This window comes from Acipenser ruthenus, chromosome 52 (genome assembly GCF_902713425.1).
Source record: "Acipenser ruthenus chromosome 52, fAciRut3.2 maternal haplotype, whole genome shotgun sequence".
NCBI lineage: Eukaryota > Metazoa > Chordata > Actinopteri > Acipenseriformes > Acipenseridae > Acipenser > Acipenser ruthenus.
This window is the reverse complement of record NC_081240.1, coordinates 7,444,182-7,464,250: the sequence shown is the minus strand read 5'-3', so window position 1 is coordinate 7,464,250 and position 20,069 is coordinate 7,444,182. Positions and strand designations below refer to the sequence as shown.

At 41.2% G+C, this 20,069-nt stretch overlaps 2 protein-coding genes across 4 annotated transcripts in view; one reads left to right on the top strand and one right to left on the bottom strand.

The window, feature by feature from the left end:
- LOC117968552 (GTPase IMAP family member 8-like) overlaps window positions 1–20,069 on the top strand; it is a 424,412-nt gene that overhangs the window by 60,462 nt on the left and 343,881 nt on the right. The window lies entirely within an intron of this gene.
- Window positions 16,782–20,069, bottom strand: part of LOC117968553 (GTPase IMAP family member 9-like) — a 6,290-nt gene continuing 3,002 nt past the window's right edge. Inside the window, exons 1-3 of one of the 3 annotated variants that reach the window (XM_059016354.1) lie at window positions 19,964–20,069; window positions 19,074–19,151; window positions 16,782–18,720 (exon numbers count right to left, since the gene is read on the bottom strand). The exon at window positions 19,964–20,069 is cut by the window's right edge and continues 43 nt beyond it. In XM_059016354.1, coding sequence (XP_058872337.1) covers window positions 17,846–18,720; window position 19,074 — 876 coding nt within the window. In that variant the 5' untranslated portion in view covers window positions 19,075–19,151; window positions 19,964–20,069 and the 3' untranslated portion in view covers window positions 16,782–17,845. The remainder of the gene's footprint in view (window positions 18,721–19,073; window positions 19,152–19,963) is intronic. The other 2 variants (XM_034916266.2, XM_034916267.2) reach the window with 2 other exon arrangements.

Sequence of the window (20,069 nt, the reverse complement as noted above, 5' to 3'; positions counted from 1 at the left end):
GGTGATGAATGAGATTTGATTGGAATAAATAGGCGATTGGTGTTAAGATCAGAGGATATTGAAAAGAACCGTGTTTAAGAGGAATTAGAAGACTAAGTGATTTCATGGGTGCGGCAAAAAGTAGTATTGTTGATTGCACTAGTTTGACAGGATGTCAGAGAAACATGCATGATAGATGGGGACCAGGTCCCCTGACGCAAAATGACTTGTGCAATGCTAAGTCAAGTTTAATAAAGTTCTGGTTGGCCAGGTAATAATTAAAAAAGAAAAAAATACAGATTGTTTAAACAAATTAATTGTTGATGGTTGGAGTCAAAGACACAATTAAAAAATACAGATTTGAAATCTCTTAAAAAGTCTGGGACCTTGTATATGACGTCATAAAATCAGATTAATTGAGCAAGAGTAAATTGATTGATATTTCTTTTTCTTTGTTTCTTTTCTTTCTTCCTCTCTGTTTGTTTGTTCATATTTAATGTGAATGTCAGAATTGCATTTTGAATACATTTGCTGACTTCCTTTGCGCTGCGTATTAAAGTTTATAAGATCAGTAGAACAGGCTGTCATGTCGAGTCTTTTCAAAAAACCCCACTACAGTTTTGACGTCACGAACAGTTTGCAATTAGTTGTCATGCTGACTTGTCTGTTATCGACTGTCCAAGGAGGGTGAGTATGTTTTAATTACCATCTCCAATATTTAGTGGATCCAGTCGCTAACAGTTGAGTTTGTAGTTTGACTGAGCATTTAAAGAATGTTTGTGGGTGTTTGTTGGACCGGGACTTGAGATTTGACAAACGGCAAATTAAGTCCCAGTAGACGGGCATGTAAGGTCTAGTGTTTGCCGTCATGGTACTGTTGTATCGCATTTAGTGCGGATAGTGCAACAGGCTGCGGAAACCTATTGTACCATATCTAGTGTGGATTATTATAATAGGAATTCCTTGCGAGGTGTGATTGGGTGACCCGGGTCGTGTTGTGTTAGTGCTATGTGTGTTGTTGTGTTGTATTGTATTAATTCAAAAGTGTGTTCAGGAGAGTAACTTGAAGTCAATATAAACATATTGAGTTGTATAAGGAAGACATAATGTCATCTGAGATAGTGGATTATGTGTTAATCAAACATAGTAGATGGCAGAAGGGAATACTGGATGAACAATGGGATCCGGCATGGAATCCAGTTCAACAGCGTGAGTGGTGGATTAAACAGACAGTAGTGATATTGATTGGGACAGTCTTAGCGAGAAGCTGTACGATACAGAGAGGAATAGATTTAGGATAAATGTATATTATCGATCATTTTTATGTATGTAACTCTGCTGAAGGGACAATATTAGGCAATAATATATTACAGCAGGTCCCATGCATAAATACTATATCAAGTTGCAAGTCAAACAGCAAATGTTAGTGCAGTAAAAGCATATATTAAGGATTGGCAGAACAATAAATGGGGAACAGTCTGTGCAGTTTACCCAGATGCATGGGCGTCACATAAACAAGATTGTGGTTTAATGCAGTTAAATTATACTGTAAAAAAAAAAAAAAATAAATAAAGTTGCAACACCAGTAAGAGTGCGTGAGAAACACAATGGGGAAAAGGAAATGACAGTTTATGCATTAACACTGTTAGAAAAGCAGTCATTAGGAGCATGCCTGCCAAAGATTGAATGCAAATGTGTAACTAAAGATTATCGAACTAAGGTAGACCAACAGGCTTTGTCACACGGATTAACTGAAACTGAGGTGTGGACATTGACCATGGGAGCATGCGAAGCAGGGATTCTAGCCAGAATTACAGGGAGAGAACAGGGACAGTACCTACTCAAAAGATGATACAATACGAGACCGAAGACAATACTTGAAAGCAACAATTGAACAAGCTATTGAAGGGGCACGTATTGACTGGTCCATAATAATGGGAGTCAAGCAGAAAGAGAATGAGTCAGTGCAGGATTATGGAGTACGCAAGTGGGAAGCATATCCTGATTATTAAGGAAGTGTTGACCAAAAGAGTCAGATCAAGTGTTTGTACAGGTATTAATTAGTGGACTGGGTCCACATTTGCAGAAGGCAATTGAGCTGGGGGTAAACTAAACCCAGGGAACGCATACGAAAGGGTAATGAATTGGACAGTAGGAGTTGTAAACAGACAAAAGAAATATAAAAATGAAAATAAGTGCTGTACGATTTGATGGAGCATGTCAGAACTGTGGTAAAATGGGACATAAAAGGTCAGATTGCAAACAGGGGCAGAAGCCTAAATGTGACAATTGTGGTAATCTCGGGCATAGACGCGTTGATTGTTTCATTATAGGACCAAGTAAAAGAACTGGACAACCCACACAGTCAGCTAAAGTGAAAGCACACAGTCAAGGAACAGACCCTCTGTCTCTAGGCAACGAAAAGGCTGACAAGCAGCTGTGTCAGTAGATATATTTGTCATACTTGCACAGATAGAAAGAGAATGCATTGATGTAAATAAATAAATAAATAAATAAATAAAAAAGGGACAGACGAAGGGACAGGTTGGGTGCCAACGGTTCTATTAATGATCCAGGCAAGAAACAGCAGTCTATTATAGACACACAAAATAGACACAAGGAGGGTAAAGAGATGTCAATGGTTTGGTTAATACATAGTGCTGATGGTGACAAACTAGTGTAGCAGTGAAGCTCCCACATGGGGTTAAGTGAGTACATTGAACACAGACCAAACGGTACCACCGCGTGGATACATCTCAATTTGAATTTGCTGACACTGAATACCCCGAAACTAATGGCATATCTCTTTCCACAGACAGCGGGAGCAGCAAGGGACAATAACATGATTTGTGTTCCAGGTATCATGTCATTCCAGTCGGAGAGGATTCCACACCTCTGGGCGTGGAACGAGGCGTGTACAGAGAGACAAGCTTTTGGGGCCCCCTGGAAGAACTGCACGTGAATCCTTAGACAACAACAGGGTAATGGATGGAAACAAAGACCACTTCCCTTCGAGAGTGACATAGAGGGAACGTGGCAACCTGTGCGTTTGATAAGCCAGAATAATACAATGACTCCAGCACAGTTTGAACAATGTCCTACTTGTCCTACTTGTGATATAACAGTGGGAGGGGTCCAGTATGAGTCAATATGCAACCGAACTGTAAGCAGTAACGCATCATTGGAGGTGGACTGTCTCTGGACGACAAAAACTATACTAAACAGTGACAACAGGAGCAAACTAATGTGGGGGTGCATCCACGATAATTATAATTGGACATGTGTTAATGTGACAGGGCAAAGGATAGCGCACAGTGTGTGTAACGGTACTTGGGAAAATACAGGGTATATGGGAGGTCTGAGAGCTACAGTTCCACTCCACTCAATGTCCCCCGTTAATGCCCTCTCCCCCAGACAGGTTGCTAGCTGTGGGGAGGGCAAAACCATTTGTGATGGGAGTAACCTGGTTGCAAATGTTGGTAAGAATAAACATTGAAGATATCAAACGCCAATACACCAAAAGGTGTGGTGAGTTTAGACTATTAACTAAAATATTGAATAAAACCTTAAATCATGAATTGGATACTTACCAACATAACGCAGGTGGCCGTAAGAGGAGGGGTCTGATTGACAACATTGCTGGGTGGTTCGGGGCTGTGAATTCAGGTCTCAATTCCATAGATAATATACAGCAGGACAATGAAAACCATGGCCAGTTTCTGAAAACAGGCAGTGCCATTCAGAAATTGGCCATGGCTGAACAAATGACTGGTGAAAGACGGTTGACGCAATAATTGAAGATGTGAATTTAACAGCTTGGAGAGAACAGATGTTACGTGGAATAGCCAAGACCGGATACTGATATGTACTGAACGATGTGATGAAGATATTTGTTTTATTTTAATAGTGCCACATACCACCAGTCGGGTCCACCACAGTACCGGGATAACGGTCAGTAGCCTAGGGGTAGTAATTGGAACACGGGTTATAGTCCCACAAATAACATGGGTTGATCAGCGTGCCCAAAATGCCACCCTGTACTTCAAGGCCACTGAGTGTATTGAATTTGGTGATGCTGTTCTATGTGACCATGCTGGAAGCACTAACCTGTCAATGCAATTGATGGAAGCAACTGTACACCCAAAGCTAGGGTATGAAAGATGCACTCAGATGAGAAATGGAACATGGTGTGAAATCACCTCAAGCATGGGGGTAGGAAGTAGCGGCCAGGTATGCCTCATGTCGCCAGCTGTGTGTTTTCACCCGCAGGGTGTTGTGACTGTGGGACACCTGAGCATGCACCCCACTCTACCTATTAACATCACAGGCATTATCGAAGATGCTGAAGAATGGATGAAGACAATTAATCATACAGGTATGCTGATGGCATTGGCACACATTAACGCAGCTTATGGACGTTCACTCAAGAGTAGTGATAGCTAGAGTGCAAGCGTCGCTGGCGGGCAACACTGGTCAACTGATATTAGCAGACGCCCGATCATGCGGGTGGGGTATCCTATGTGGATTAGCTGGAGAAAGTGCTGGAGTGGACTGGGCTGACTAGTGGAATGTGGTGGGACATGTGTCCTTGCTTATTTCATTATTGGTATTGCTTATTGCTATGTTATTCTGTTATTTGAAATACGTGCTTAAGAAACAAAAGAGATTACTTACAGGGCTAGCCAATGAAGTATTGTGTTCCCGCATACGGGGCTATCAACCACTGAAACAGGATGATACAACTCAAGTTTAGTGGTGTTAATAGCATTAATGCTTCTGATTACTTGTATTAAAAAGCTCTGTACCAAAGTCTTGGATAATGCCTTAACTATGCCTCTGCTCACCACTGAAGGTCAGTGTAATGATGGTGATGACACTGATCCTTTTAGTGAAATGGCTGATGATGTAATGTAATTTCCTGCATCATGGTTGTAATTTAATTACAAAAGGAGGGAGTGTGAGGGGAATAATTACATTCTATGCTTTTTATTGATGTCTGTATTAGGTCTCTGGGACTTATAGAACTTGAGATATATCATTTTAAGTGGTTTGTGTTTTATGAAGTATTTAGTTTCATATTAGGGATAAAATTGTTGCTGTGCATGTGTTTTTTTCTTTTCTCTTAGCAGGTGCCGGCAACAACCTTATAAGGAATGGAAATGTTTTAACTGCGAGTTAGAAAGAGGAAGCTCTCTTTATTTTGTAACAGCAAGCTGCATCCGTGACACTTCGGTCTCATCTTAATCTTGTAAGCTGTTGCTATCCGACGTATATTGAGTTAAGCTTCTGTGATTGGCTCGCAATAACTATAGGTTGCAAGGCATATATTATGTTTACTGACTCTGCGTAGTCAGAACTCTACTCAATGTTTTTCTAACACCACATGTGTTGAGAGTGTTCTCGGGTTTGCAAACCATTAAACTTATTTACTCAATTTTGTCTGTTCTACTGAGTCTCTATTACAGGGAGTGATATTAAAACTTCCACGACAAGACAAATCTGATTAAAACTAAACAAGTTTGAATGACAAATTCGGCAACATTGTCGAGTTTTGTAATTAAACGGACTGTGTTGTATAGCGTTATGCTGATTTTGAAAAACAAAATGTTAAAAACAGGGTTTAGTGCAAGTGACAAAACCGTTTTTCTTTACACACACTAAATAATATATGACGCGCACGCAAGCATGCTCTCTCTCACAAACACACACACAAACACACACACACACAGACACACAGAGACAGACAGACAGACACACACACACACTCAAAAATTATCGGGCCCGTGAGCAGAAAACTAGTTATTTATTGAAGAGCAGCATGGGCAGCAGTGTGGAGTAGTGGTTAGGGTTCTGGACTCTTGACCGGAGGGTCGTGGGTTCAATCCCAGGTGGGGGACACTGCTGCTGTACTAAAAAAAATAACAATAACGATAATAATTGTACATCTTGTTGCAGTTTCAACACGTGGTTTGTCTTTGTTGTGTAAAAAGCTGTCCATATGCAGAAACTGCTCGTGCTGCATCCACAGAGTTTGGTGGAATTGACAAAAAACAGCGTGCAATTTTTGCCATGTTTCAGAATCTGACTTCATACCTCAGCCAGAAATCACCAATATTTACATTTTTCACAGTAGGCAGTCAAATACGTGAAATCGTGACTTTTCCGCTGCCTTATACAACGAAACACTATTGATCCGTCTCATGCAGCATCTGTGGAGTAGCGGTTAGAGCACTTTGTTCTTGACTGGGTTCAATCACGTGGGGGACACATTGCTGCTTTATCTAGATTGGTCCAGTAAAAAACCTGACTGTATAAATGGGTAATTGTATGTCACAATTGTAAGTTGGCCAGGATAAGTGTGTCTGCTAAAATAATAATAATAATAATATGCGTGTTTGGTTGGTACTTGGATGGGAGACTGCCTGGCAATACCAGATACTTCAAACTTTTCTTTGAAGTTTTACATGTTAGCTGGTGTGGTTCAGGGGGCGTGGAGCTGGGGGCTTCTAATCTTCTAATCTCCCAATTTTCTAATTTCCTGTTAATTAGCATCTATTTTCTATTTAAGCCCTGATCACCTGCACCTTTTCTGTCTAGTGTTTCGTTTTTGAATCCTGACTGGTAGTGTTACGCATTACTCCGAGAAAAAAAAAAAAAAACATTTACGAAGACCATCATTTCAACAAGATTAAATACGTTCAGTCTTACCTGCTTCCAAATGGAAAAGCTTTCAGCCTATGCCTTTCCTTCCGACTCAGACGAGTTCCTGCCCACGACCCCTCCACCGGTCTGTCTCTGTCAGGCATCCCATTCCTCGTCCCGGTCCATGACCGCACCAGCCCCGCCAGTCAACCTTGCTTCCTCCCGGCTTTCAGCTAGGCAAGAGCGGGGCTTAAAGCGCGGTTCCGCTAGCCAGCCCCCACCGCAGCTCCACTATAAAGATTGGACGACACCCAAGCCGCTGAAAGTACTCTTTGAAAAGTCCATTCCCATCCCCGTTGGCGGAGATCGCATGTCCCTATTTCTTACCTATTGTGAAGCTTTGTCAGCCGAGCCAATTTTTCCCCCCCGCTTGCAAGCTTCGGCCATCAGTCCCTCCTCTCCTGCTACTCTCTCAGTTCCTGTTCCTGCTGCGCATATGCAAGACCCTGCTCACGCAGCCCAGCTCCACCCGCCGGCACAGGCAGCGCAGCCACAGCATCTGCCGCCGCAGTCACTCACCTCGCCCATCCCCTCCTCCAGCGGCGCCCCTCAGGTCACGTTTAATCAGCTGCAAACTCTGCTCCAGCCCATTATAGACTCTCAGCTAGCCCTCAGCGCCTGTCTTGACAAACTGGAGAATCCTTCTTTGGCTCCACCTGCCTTCAGTTCCAGCACTCCTGCTTATACTTCTGGTACGTCCTCTTCAGTACCTCCCGTTGCTCTTCCAGAGTTCAACCTCTCCTCAGCCACTGTAGCAAGTTCCTCTTCTCCCCGTGCTATTACCAGCCATTCTATTTCTCCAAAAATCAGGAAGCTAATAATTGAAGGCAAGGATGTTAATCTCGTTTCTATTCTCATTGCTTTTTCTGAGTTTTTAGATCACAGAGTGGTTGACTGTGGAGACGTTTCAGTCACTCTAAAGTCCCGCGACCCACGTCTTCAAAAAAACCTTTCCGTGGGAGAATTCGTCCTCGCTTTCTCCATCTATCATGACATTCTCTGTTCTGTTTATCCACACAGATTACAGGAGCTAAATCAGTATCTCTTCCTGGTTGTCGAATTGTCTGTGCGCTATGGAGGCACCTTGTTCTATCAATACCACCGTGCCTTCTCAGCCAAAGCTGCTGCCACCCTCTCAGCTGACAACCGTATTGCGGTTTGGTCCCGTTCCAACCCAGATCTTTTCACCCGCATCTTCAACGGAATTTGTGCCAACGCCTGCAGCGCATGCGCCTCCACAGCGCACTCCTCTCACTTATGCCCTAAGGCAGCAGCTAGTTCTCTTCAACCCATTCCTCATCCCTTGCCTTCTCTTCTCAGTTCAAGACATCTTGCCCCTGCTTCCATCCATGCTTCAGCTCCACCCACCAGATCTCAAGCCCAAGATGTCTATGGCCATCCCATCAAGTTTTCAGGTGGCAGGCAAATATGCAATAACTTTAATTCTTCTGTCTGCTTCAAACGCTCCTGCAAGAACCTCCATGTCTGCAGCTTCTGCAACGATGCCCACTCCCGGTCCATATGTCCTCTTACAGCTAAGTGACAATCAAAGTTACTTTAGGTTTTTACTCCTATCAACGTTCCGGCTCTCGCTAATGCGCTTCAAAATCATCCAGACAAGGCGTTCGTCTCCTATCCAATTAGTGGACTTACAAATGGCTTCTTCACTGGCATTTCTCACGTTCCTTCCGAGTCTCACATCTGTCAAAACCTCCGTTCTGCCATTGCAGAGCCACAAGTCGTCAGTTCCCTTCTCCAAGCCGAAGTCGACAAAGCCTTCATGGTCGGTCCCTTTGCAGCACCCCCCTTCACTACCTTTCGCATTAATCCCATAGTCATCTCTACCTTCAAGTATTCTGGCAAGAAACGCCTTATCATTGATCTATACGCTCCTCGGGGCGGTTACACACGCAGCATTAACTCCCTCATTTCAAGCGAGGAGTTCGCTCTTCACTACATTAAGCGCTCAGACGCCATTCATTTCATCAAAATTGCAGGTCACGGAGCCTGATGCATTCAAGGTCATGCCTATTCATCCTTCCCTCCGTCACCTTTTCAGAGTCTGTTGGGCAGACAAGTTCTATTTCTCCACCCAGCTCACCTTCAGTTGCCGCAGTAGCCCAAAAATATTTGATTCCTTGTCAGAAGCCATCTGCTGGATTTTGCTCAACTCCTATCATGTTTCCTTCCTCCTCCATCTAATGGATGACTTTCTGCTTATTTCCCCCCCTTCAGATCCTCCAGCCCAAGCAATTAATCATCTTAAGACCATCTTCTCCTTAGTTGGTGTCCCTCTTTCTCAAGAGAAAACCATCGGCCCTGTTAACTCCCTGGAATTCCTCGGCATTACACTCAATAACGTGAAATTCGAAGCCAGCCTGCCTCCTGCCAAACTCCAACGCTTACTCTCACTCATTAACAGTTTTCAGATCTCTTTCATTCAGAAGAGGGACCTCCTGTCTTTCCTCGGTCATATTAATTTTGCCATCCGCATCATTCCTCAGGGCAGAACATTTATTTCACGTCTCCTAGTCCTCTCATCAACTGTCAAGAATATGAATTCTCACGTGAAAATCTCAGCAGAAGCCAGAAAAGACATAAAGATGTGGATCAATCTCTTTACTAACTGGAATGGTCTCTCTCTATTTTATGACGACTTCATTTCAGCCCCTCATGACCTTGCCCTCTTCACTGATGCCTCATCCATCGGATTCAGCGGGTTCCTCACTCCTGAATGATTCTCCAGCACTTGGCCCCCTGAAATTCAGCTCCTTCCCCCTCAAGAGAAATCTACGGCTCTCCTAGAAATTTATCCAATCGTAGTTGCCGCTGTCCTCTGGGGTCACCAATTGTCAAGAAAATCAATCCTTTTCTTCAGCGATAACAAACCCACAGTACACATCATCAACAAAGGACGTTCTTCATCCCCCCTCATTATGCGCCTGCTCCGTCATCTCATATGGTCTTCTGTATCTCTCAACTTCCTAATACAAGCCCGCCATCTTCCTGGTACCCATAATAATGCTGCTGATGCTCTCTCTCGCCTACAGGTATCCAAGTTCCGTCAGCTGGTTCCATCTGCCTCCCCAAACCCCCTCCAGACCCCACAGTTTCATCAGCTGCTTCTAGACTGAACTCTACCCTCCGCAACCTCCTTTAATCTGCTCAAAACTACATGTCTACAGCCCTCGCCCCTTCTTCAAGAGCTTCTTATTCTACGGCCTGGTCAGCATTCCTAACCTTCTGTGCTCATAATCGTATCCACCCTATTCCCTTCAATCAAGACTGGATCCTGGCCTTCATCGTCCATGCTAAGGAATCTCTCCATCTTTCCCCAGCATCCATTAAATCTTACATTTCAGGAATCCAATATCACTACCGCATCATGTCCGTGCCTTCACCCATCATCCTCTCCATACCAGTTGTTCATCTGACTCTCCGCGGAATCTTCAAAAGCTCCCCTCCTGCTGCATCTTCCCGCCTGCCTATATCAACAGACATCCTCCATTCTCTCATCTCTACTCTTCGGAAAGGTTGCTTCCCCCCCTATGAAGATCTCCTAATGGAGACCATCTGCCTCACAGCCTTCTTCGGCTTCCTCAGAAGCTCAGAATTCACAGTTCCTTCAGCTTCAAGCTTCCCTGCAGCGGGTATTCGTCTATGTGACCTCTCTTGCATTTCCAAATCCTATTTCATAATTCGGCTGCGTACCTCAAAGACAGATCAACTCTGGCGTGGTCAGTTCATCCAGCTCTCAAGGATTGAATCTTCTATCTGCCCTTTCTCAGCAATGTCAAAATATCTCTCCATCAGGAAATCCCCCCCCCTGGACCCTCTATTCATCGATTCCTCTCACTCTATTATTACTCGTCACTGGTTCTCAGCCCACCTCTCCACCCTCCTCTCCAGAGCAGGCCTCCCTCCTCAGCTTTATTCTCCCCATTCATTTCGTATAGGCGCAGCTACCTCCGCTGCAAGGGCCAGCATCAACCACAGCCTGATCAAGACCATGGGCCGCTGGTCCTCTTCCGCAGTAGATTCTTACGGTCATTCTTCTCCCTCCGATATAGTTGTAGCCCATTTTAAAATTGCTAGCATGCCCGGATTGGGGGCTACCTGTTCGCCAGGGCCACCAGAGGTTTTCCCCCAATAGCTTCAAGGGGGTTTTTTCCTCTCCACTGAGCGGCAGGTATACACATAATCACAGCTACTAATAATCACTAACCATCTCTCTGTTTGTCTCATTTGTCCTTCCGATCTTTTGTTTATGTTATGCGTTGGCATGTGCTGTCTCTCGTTTTCTTCACGGTGTGGGAATTTTCATGAGGTGCCGGTGGTCCATCCTTTGGGGGGCAAGTGAGTCTCACTTCTCCGACCTCAGGGTTAGGCATCTGCCTCCCTTACCTTCAGGGGGGTTCTCACCATGTTAGTCAGAGCGGACCCCCGGCCAAAATCTGTCCTGTCGCAGCTCCTGCGCTTATCTTACCTCTCTCGAGGCTCTGCTCTGTACTGCCTCTCAGGACGTGGCCACTCATGCTGAGTTCCATACTAACTTCTATGCTTTGTCCTTATTTCAGGTCCCAGGCAGCGTGACGTCTCGGCCTATCAGGGGTTACGAGCGCCTCTTACAGAAGTCTCAGATGCTGGGTAACTCTCCCATCTCCTCTCGAGTGGCGGCTCTCCGAGTCATAACCCTCATTTGTGTTTTCGGTTGCTGGGTCCTCTGCCCCTGGAATGTGTCGGCATCATCGCCCTCAGTCAGCGACCTCTTTTATATCCTGTCTTCAGTTGCTGGGTCCTTCGCCCCTGAGATGTGTTGGCATCATCGCCCTCAGTCAGCGACCATCTTTTCTATCCCGTTTTGGTTGCTGGGTCCTCTGACCTCTCAGTCAGTGACCACTTTCTGTCCTACTAACTGCTCCTTTCTGCCTCTTCTGCCTCATCCTTCACCCCAGCTCACGCCCCGTGAATTGTATTATTAAAAAATAGTAGATTAAACAGCAAAAATGAGCTGATTTACTTTTAATTTATTGAAATGGACCGCAAAGGGTAGTAATCGCTATTGAAATAATTGTATAAGAGAAGTTATATTTATTTATTTATTTCACGCCTCCACCCGCTGTTTTAATTGCATTTGGATCATTCCAGACACCACTTGATACGTGAGCGCAACAGACTCAGCAATGCATTGATCATTAATACATTTTAAAAACACACAACATCAAAGTCACAGCATGCATTATATTCGGGCCGGGACATTTCAATTTGATGAGAATAAGCAGAGTGTGACATTAATAGAAATGACATTAAATTTGACTGTATTATGGCTACGTCTGTCTTCTTTTCATACACTGTAAAACACAAGCCTGAAGTTCGCTTATTCGCCAGCTTCTTATTCGCAAGCTTTTAAGTGCATAAATGTATTTGTCTACGTTGAAGAAGTAACCTTGCATTTAAAGGGTTAAATCACTTTGGGCCGCCGATTTCTCTGCCAGAACCTGACAAGGGGCAACCCCTCTGCAAGCTACACCTGTATTTAGCCTGGCCCAGTGTGGTTTACTGGGGAAGAACAGCGGGTAAATATGCCACATATGCCAATCGCTCAGCTTCTGATTCGCTATTTAAGTATCTATGTTGAATAAGTACAGAAATCGGCGGCACAAAGTGATTTAACCCTTTAAATGCAAGGCTTTTTCCAGCAAAAAAAGCTGTGCAATTTGCATATGCGGCATGTTTGCCCTCTGTTTTGCCCTAGTAAACCACATTGGGCCTGGCTAAATACAGGTGTAGCTTACAGAGGGGGTGCCCCTCGACAGGTACCTGCAGAGAAATCAGTGGCCCAACGTGATTTAACACGTTAAATGCAAGGCTACTTATTCAACATAGATACATAAAGAGTGAATAAGATGCTGAGCGATTGGCATATGTGGCATATTTACCCGCTGTTCTTCCCCAGTAAAACACGTTGGGCAGGGCTAAATACAAGTGGGGCTTGCAGAGGGGGAGGCTGTTGTCAGGTACTGGCAGAGAAATTGGTGGACCAAAGTGATTTAACCAGTTAAATTCAAGGCTACTTCTTCAACATAGACAAATACATTTATGCACTAAAAGCTGAGCGAATCAGAAGCTGGCGAATAAGAAGCTGGTGAATAAGAAGCCAACTTCAGCCTCGTCTGTAAAACCACAGACGTGTGAAACGTTTGTATGTAAATGGAATGTGTGTATTGTAAAAAAAGTGCTCCATTCCTAAACAGCAGTGTTTATCCTCATTATACCTGGACTCTTGACCGGAGGGTTGTGGGTTCAATCACAGGTGAGGGACACTGCTATTGTACCCTTGAGCAACGTATTTTACCTAGATTCAGTATAAACAACTGGATAAATTGGTAATTGTATGTAAACATAATATGATATCATTGTGACAATTGTAACTTGCCCTGGATAAGGGTGTCTGCTAAAAAATAAATAATAATGCAATCTGCTGAACTATTTGCATTTGACTTGATATTTGTATATTCTGAAATATAAGAATTTGCATTTGAATTTCAAATCATGGGAAAGCTTAAAAAATATTTCAATTTTAAACACTTTTCAATAATAATGATCATAATAAAGTAGAGAGACTTTTCAGTATTGCTGGTAAAGTTGATTAACCTGAAAGGCTGCAAACTAAAGGATACTTTTAATAACTTCATGTTTATTAAACATAACAAGTAAAAATAATAATTGTGCAAGGCACACATACAGTATATAAATATATACATATATCTCATAAATATACATATATATATACTCCACTTTATCGCTCCACTTGAAATGATCTTTATATGACTTGAAGTGACTAAGACACACTCACCGAGACACACACACTGAGAAACACACACACTACAACACACACAGTCTCAGTGTATGTGAGTGTGTCTCAGTGTGTGAGTGTGTGTCTCAGTCACTTCAAGTCATACAAAGAGCATTTCCAGTTGTTTGAACTTGCAACATGACGTTCTTGAAGAGCACATGACCTTAGCCCGCTGTGCCACTGCGCATTTCAAGTGGAGCAAAGCGGTCAAAGAAAGGCGCCAAGTTAGAAGCAAGAATTGTGTGAATCTTGGGCCCCAGCACCTTTCCAAGTGTGCCTATTTGCTTGATGCTTGACAAGATTGGCCTAATTGCTTCTCCTAACTTGGGCTTTTGTGTTTGATATCACCCCTTTAAACGGCTGTTGCATTTTTCTAACTTGTTTTTTTGCATTGACAATGTTTTTGTTATAGATAATAATACACAAATACAAATCGTACATAAATAATAACAGGGGCAGGCACCTTGTCACAAGGACCTTTGAACCTACCCACATAACAACATTACTGGGGAGTTGGTTCCAGACTCCCACAATTCTCTGTGTAAAAAAGTGCCTCCTATTTTCTGTTCTGAATGCCCCTCTATCTAATCTCCATTTGTGACCCCTTGTCCTTGTTTCTTTTTCAGGTTGAAAAAGTCCCCTGGGTCGACATTGTCAATACCTTTTAGGATTTTGAATGCTTGAATCAGATCGCCTCGTAGTCTTCTTTGTTCAAGACTGAATAGATTCAATTCTTTTAGCCAGTCTGCTTACGACATGCCTTTTAAACCCGGGATAATTCTGGTTGCTCTTCTTTGCACTCTTTCTAGAGCAGCAATATCCTTTTTGTAGCAAGGTGACTGGAACTGAACACAATATTCTAGGTGAGGTCTTACTAATGCATTGTATAGTTTTAACATTACTTCCCTTGATTTAAATTCAACAATCCTCACAATATATCCGAGCAACTTGTTGGCCTTTTTTATAGCTTCCCCACATTGTCTAGAGCAGGGCTGTCAAACTCGGTTCCTGGAGGGCCGCAGTGTCTTCTGGCTTTCGTTCCTCCCGAGCTCTCAGTTACTTAATTGGTCTAATTATTCATTAACTGAACACATTTAACACTTCTCTTCAGGCCTCAAAATGGTTCACAGGTCGTGTACCTTGAATCATGTGCATTTTTAAAACCATCAACTGTAAAAGACCTGGAAAATATTAAATATCTCAAATTCAACAAATAATTAGCTCAATTATGTTAATTGAGAGCTTAAGTTGGAATGAAAACCAGAAGACCCTGCGACCCTCGAGGGCTGGAGTTTGACACCCCTGGTCTAGATGAAGACATTTCTGAGTCAACATAAACTCCTAGGATTTTTCATAGTTCCCTTCTTCAATTTCACTATCTCACATATGATATTTATAATGCACATTTGTATTGCCTGCATGCAATACTTTGCACTTTTCTTTATTATTATTATTATTATTATTATTATTTATTTCTTAGCAGACGCCCTTATCCAGGGCGACTTACAATCGTAAGCAAATACATTTCAAAAATTAATTAATTTAGCAGATGCTTTTATCCAAAGCTATTTACATACAGGCCAACGGCAGTGCCCCACCCGGGAATCGAACCTCAAACACTTGGTTGCAAGTCTGGAATCCTAACCACCACTCTACACTGCCATGTATCTGCCCAATTCCGAATGCTGTCTAGATCATTTAGAATGACCTTTGCTGCTGTAAAAGTGTTTGCCGCCACTCCTATTTTGTGTACTCTGCAAATTTAACAAGTTTGCTTACTATACCAGAATCTAAATCATTAATGTTGATTAGGTACAGCAGAGGGCTTAATACTGATCCCTGTAGTACACCACTGGTTACCTCACTCCATTTTGAGGTTTCTCCTCTAATCAGTACTTTGTTTTCCTCATGTTAACCACTCCCTAATCCATGTGCATGCATTTCCTTGAATCCCTGCTGTGTTCAGATTGAGAATTAATCTTTTATGTGGGACTTTGTCAAAAGCTTTCTGGAAATCTAAATAAACCATGTTGTATGCTTTGCAATTGTTACGTCTGACAGAAGGTCCTTTTTCACATTAACTTAAGGTGGCTGACAATACAGCAAACGGTCATGTGAGGAGGAGTATGAAAATATGGTTTTCTGAGAAACAGACAAACTACCAAGTGAAACAGACAAATGAAATGTGTACATATGGGGTCTCATGATCAAACATTATATGACCTTTAGATTTAAAAGCTATTGATTGAAATACTTTAAAATAATAAGTTTGGTATACATATAAAAACTGTTTTATTGATCATATTGTATGACAGGAATTAAGGCTAACACACATGAGGGATTATATTAAAGAAGGGAGGTCAATTTGTGTTTTTATTTTCCAATTAAAGTGTGTTTAATACATGAGTTGCCTTGTAAAGATTAACTAGTCTGCTGTGAAGATTAAGTTGTTAAGGATGTTTTAAAATAACATGCAAGGTTGTAAAGTGAAGTGAAATGCAGCTGTCTAAAAATCATGGGCCATATTGATTAGGCATGCATATCTCTTGCCAGTCCTATGGTTATTTTTAGTCGCTTGTTCATAAACCATGTATATCTCTGCACTTGTATGTGCATTTCTAGATTGTTTATTGAAAACCTGGTGTCTGAAGTACAGACAGCTTTCTACACTTGCTCTTACCTACAGACATACAGCTTGCTCTGGTAATAAAGGCTGTATAAAGCCCCCCCTTGTATTTATTTATTTTTGCAAGGGGCCCCCACAATTGCTTGATCTTATCCTTTCCCATTACTAGTAGTGGAACTATTACAAAACCCTAGTACAAGACCCCTATAACTCTTAAGAAAATAAGAACTAAATAAATATCAATGTGAGTAACACAGTTTCTAAATACTTTTTTTTCAACTTGAGTTTAAAACAGGAACCATTTTATGTGGCCTTTAAATAGAAGCACATTGCAATATAAAACGATACGGCCTGAAAATCAATTTGGTAGGAATCATAAATCAGCATCTTAAGTTCTAAGTTCACTGGCTTCAGCTTTGTCTCAATATACCAAGCTTGCTGTCGTATACAAAGAACTGCAGTTTCCCGGATCCGAGGGAGTTCTATCCCTTTTGTAAATAATTTTTTCCTATTTGTAAACAAAGTTAGCGCAGAAAAGATTGAGAAAGCTGTGTTGTTTAGAAGCAGGTAGCAACAATCGCTAAGGAAGTAAGGAAGGCACTAAAAAGCCAGGAAACATTTTTAATCAACAAATAAAACACACTTTATTTAATAAACACAAATAGAAAAATTGCCACCTGAATTTTAATGAAAATGCATGATATTACATTTATAATATTCTGATGTGTCTGAAATGATGTTAAAGTGTAGCAGAATAAAAAATAACATTACCTGCTTCTCATTTTTAATGAATATTATCTACTACTATTATTATTCCTGCTTAAACATATATATTCCTATTGTTTATATGAAACGATAAAGTCTGAGAGTCCTTAGCGGGAAACATACCTCAACATTAAAGTTTAAATGTATATTCTTTATGTTACACATAGATTTCAATTAACTTTCTAATTCACCTTATCATGTGTGTTTTGTTTATTATTAACAACGTAATTACAGTTTAACAAAATCCAGTCTCATTACCTTAAAAAAATACTGATTCTATGACCAGCATTGGGATGGCGCTTGTGTTGGAATGTGTGTGCTCTTTAAAGGTATCTTAAAGTTCCTCCTTAGTTTAACTGGTTGGACTCGCACCATTTAACAGAAATCCTGTACCTTTTTTATATTGAGGACAAAATTAACTCGCTTTAAATTTTGGTCTTTCTTTAAAAAACTGAAAAAAGTTTTAATAGTTTAATGGTAGTCAGTGTGGTCATGGGATTAATTTAGTTGGAACTGCACCATTTCCAGCGCTCCAGTAAAGTGTGTTATCCTACTGTGTATAGTCACCGCAGGGCGATATTAACCATGGTGTCAACACACACATGCAAACCAGCTGTTAGTCTCAAGGAAGGCTTCTATACTTGTGATTACATTAAAAGCAGTGTGAGGGTGACAATATGAAACACAATCCAGTTATTTGTTCAGCATTTTATTATATTAAAGTACACATATTATCACTTCAAACAGCTTCCCACCATAATAAAGCTAATGGTGGTTGTGTACTTGTCAAAGCCCACCCCTAAATCACAATATAAATGTATAATTAAACCATGCATTTCGTTTGGAGGACACATTTACACTCCTGTCACACATGGAAACCTGGCGCAAGAATGTAAAATCGAGAGAAATCCACTACACTATGATACACAGCAGGATTCCACTTTCTGTGGTTGTTTTAGATGTTCTGCCATACATTTCATATTATCTTCATTTGTTTTCTTCATTTGTTCCACCATCATGGTCATTTGCTTCATATGCGCCTCCTGCATCTTTGCTATTATCTCATTTGCTACATTCGCCTGTTTTAACTTTTCTGCGTCCTCTTCATTCTTCTTCCTAAGCTCTTCAATTTCCTTCTGGTGCCTCGCTTCATCTGCCTTTCTTTTCTCCCCCATCTCGTACAAATCATTGGAGAAGCATCCACCGTTTATTTTCACCATGTTCTCTACTTTCTCCAGAAGTACTTTGGCCTGCTCCTGATCCTTAAGGTCTTTTCCATTGATCGCATGAAACCTGTTCCCACACGACTCTACCAGCTGCTTGAGGTTCTTGTCAGCATTTTTAAGAAACTCCTCAATTGTCTGGCCATCGTCATCCAGACAATCCCTGTGTGTGAAAAGCACCATCATGTATTTCGAAGCGCTTTTACCGAAAACCTCCTGGATTATCTGCACAGTTTTTTGCTCTTCCTCAGTGTATCGACCCAGCTTCAGCACCAGGAGGAAAGCGTGGGGTCCCGGCGAGGACTTCTGAATGCATTTCACAATCTCACTTACAATTTCCACATTGGAGAGCTTTGTGTCAAACAAGCCTGGAGTGTCGACCACAACAACACGTCTCTCTGCAACTTCTCCTTCTCCCCTCGCACAGTCCTTTGTTACTGAGGAGTCGCTGAATGAAGATTTAAACTCCCTCTTGGCCAGGAGTGCATTTCCTGCTGCACTCTTTCCAACGCCAGTCTTTCCAACCAGCACCAGCCTCAGAGTGTTCAGGTCACCTGTGTTGTCAGACACTGCAAAAAAAGTTATTTCTGTGGATTAAAAAAAAATTATTCCACTAAACTGCTGTAAAATACTTGACTAATATTATACAAACAATTTAAATACCTCATTGTCTGAGCTTTTCACTTTAGCTGCTTAATAGCTAAGTCATTGATTCCATTTTCCTGAGAATTATATTTCTCATGATCTCGACCAAACGACTTGTACTGTTGAAATTCGGAGATAAATTAACTCAGGAAAACAGAAGTAATGACTTCAGTTTTCACGAGATCCTGCGCTAAATGATGTCAAGATCACGAGAATTTTTTTTTTCAATGATTTAATGGAAGAATATTGACATTTCCAAAGAAGTAATTGAACTTACTGTTAAGAGCTTTTTATATTTCTTCTCTGGACTGGTTGTTCCAGTTCTTTGTGTTGCCTTTATTTCTGTCTTTCTTTGCTGTACAGAAATATAAATATATATATATATATATAGATATAGATATAGATATATTAAATATTCTGAACTATTATAGCATGCTTGAGAAAACAAAGATAAAGTCTACAAAAATTCATAGCAAATACATAAATCAATCCTAATATGAAGTATAAACATGAGACATTACATGATAACAAGGTGTCTCATATGGAGTGCCAAACAGGCAATATATCAACTGAGATGTACAGTACTGTGCAAAAGTTTTAGGCAGGTGTGAAAAAATGCTGATTTTTCTTCTGTTCACTCACATTGCATTTAGTTAATTGATAAATATAATCTATTAACATGTCTATTTTTGAAAGCATTCTTACTTTACAGCATTTTTTCACACCTGCCTAAAACTTTTGCACAGTACTCTATATACATCAATGTTTGATATATATAGATTGATATTTGATTATATATATATATATATATATATATATATATATATATATATATATATATATATATATATATATATATATATATATATATAATTATACACAAACACACACAGTGCCTTGCAAAAGTATTCAGACCCCTGACCAATTCTCTCATATTACTGAATTACAAATGGTACATTGAAATTTCGTTCTGTTTGATATTTTATTTTAACACTGAAACTCAAAATCAATTATTGTAAGGTGACATTAGTTATGTTGGGAAATATTTTTAAGAAAAATAAAAAACTGAAATATCATGCTTGATTAAGTATTCAATCCCTGTGCTGTGGAAGCTCCCAGTTTACACCGATGAAAGAAATTGCCCTAACGAGGACACAATTACCTTACCATTGGCATCCACCTGTGAACCACTAAAGTTGCTGTCACATTTTCTGGATAAAAACCCCACTGTTGAAGGATCATTGGTAAGGCTGTGAATCTGAAGGAAAATGAA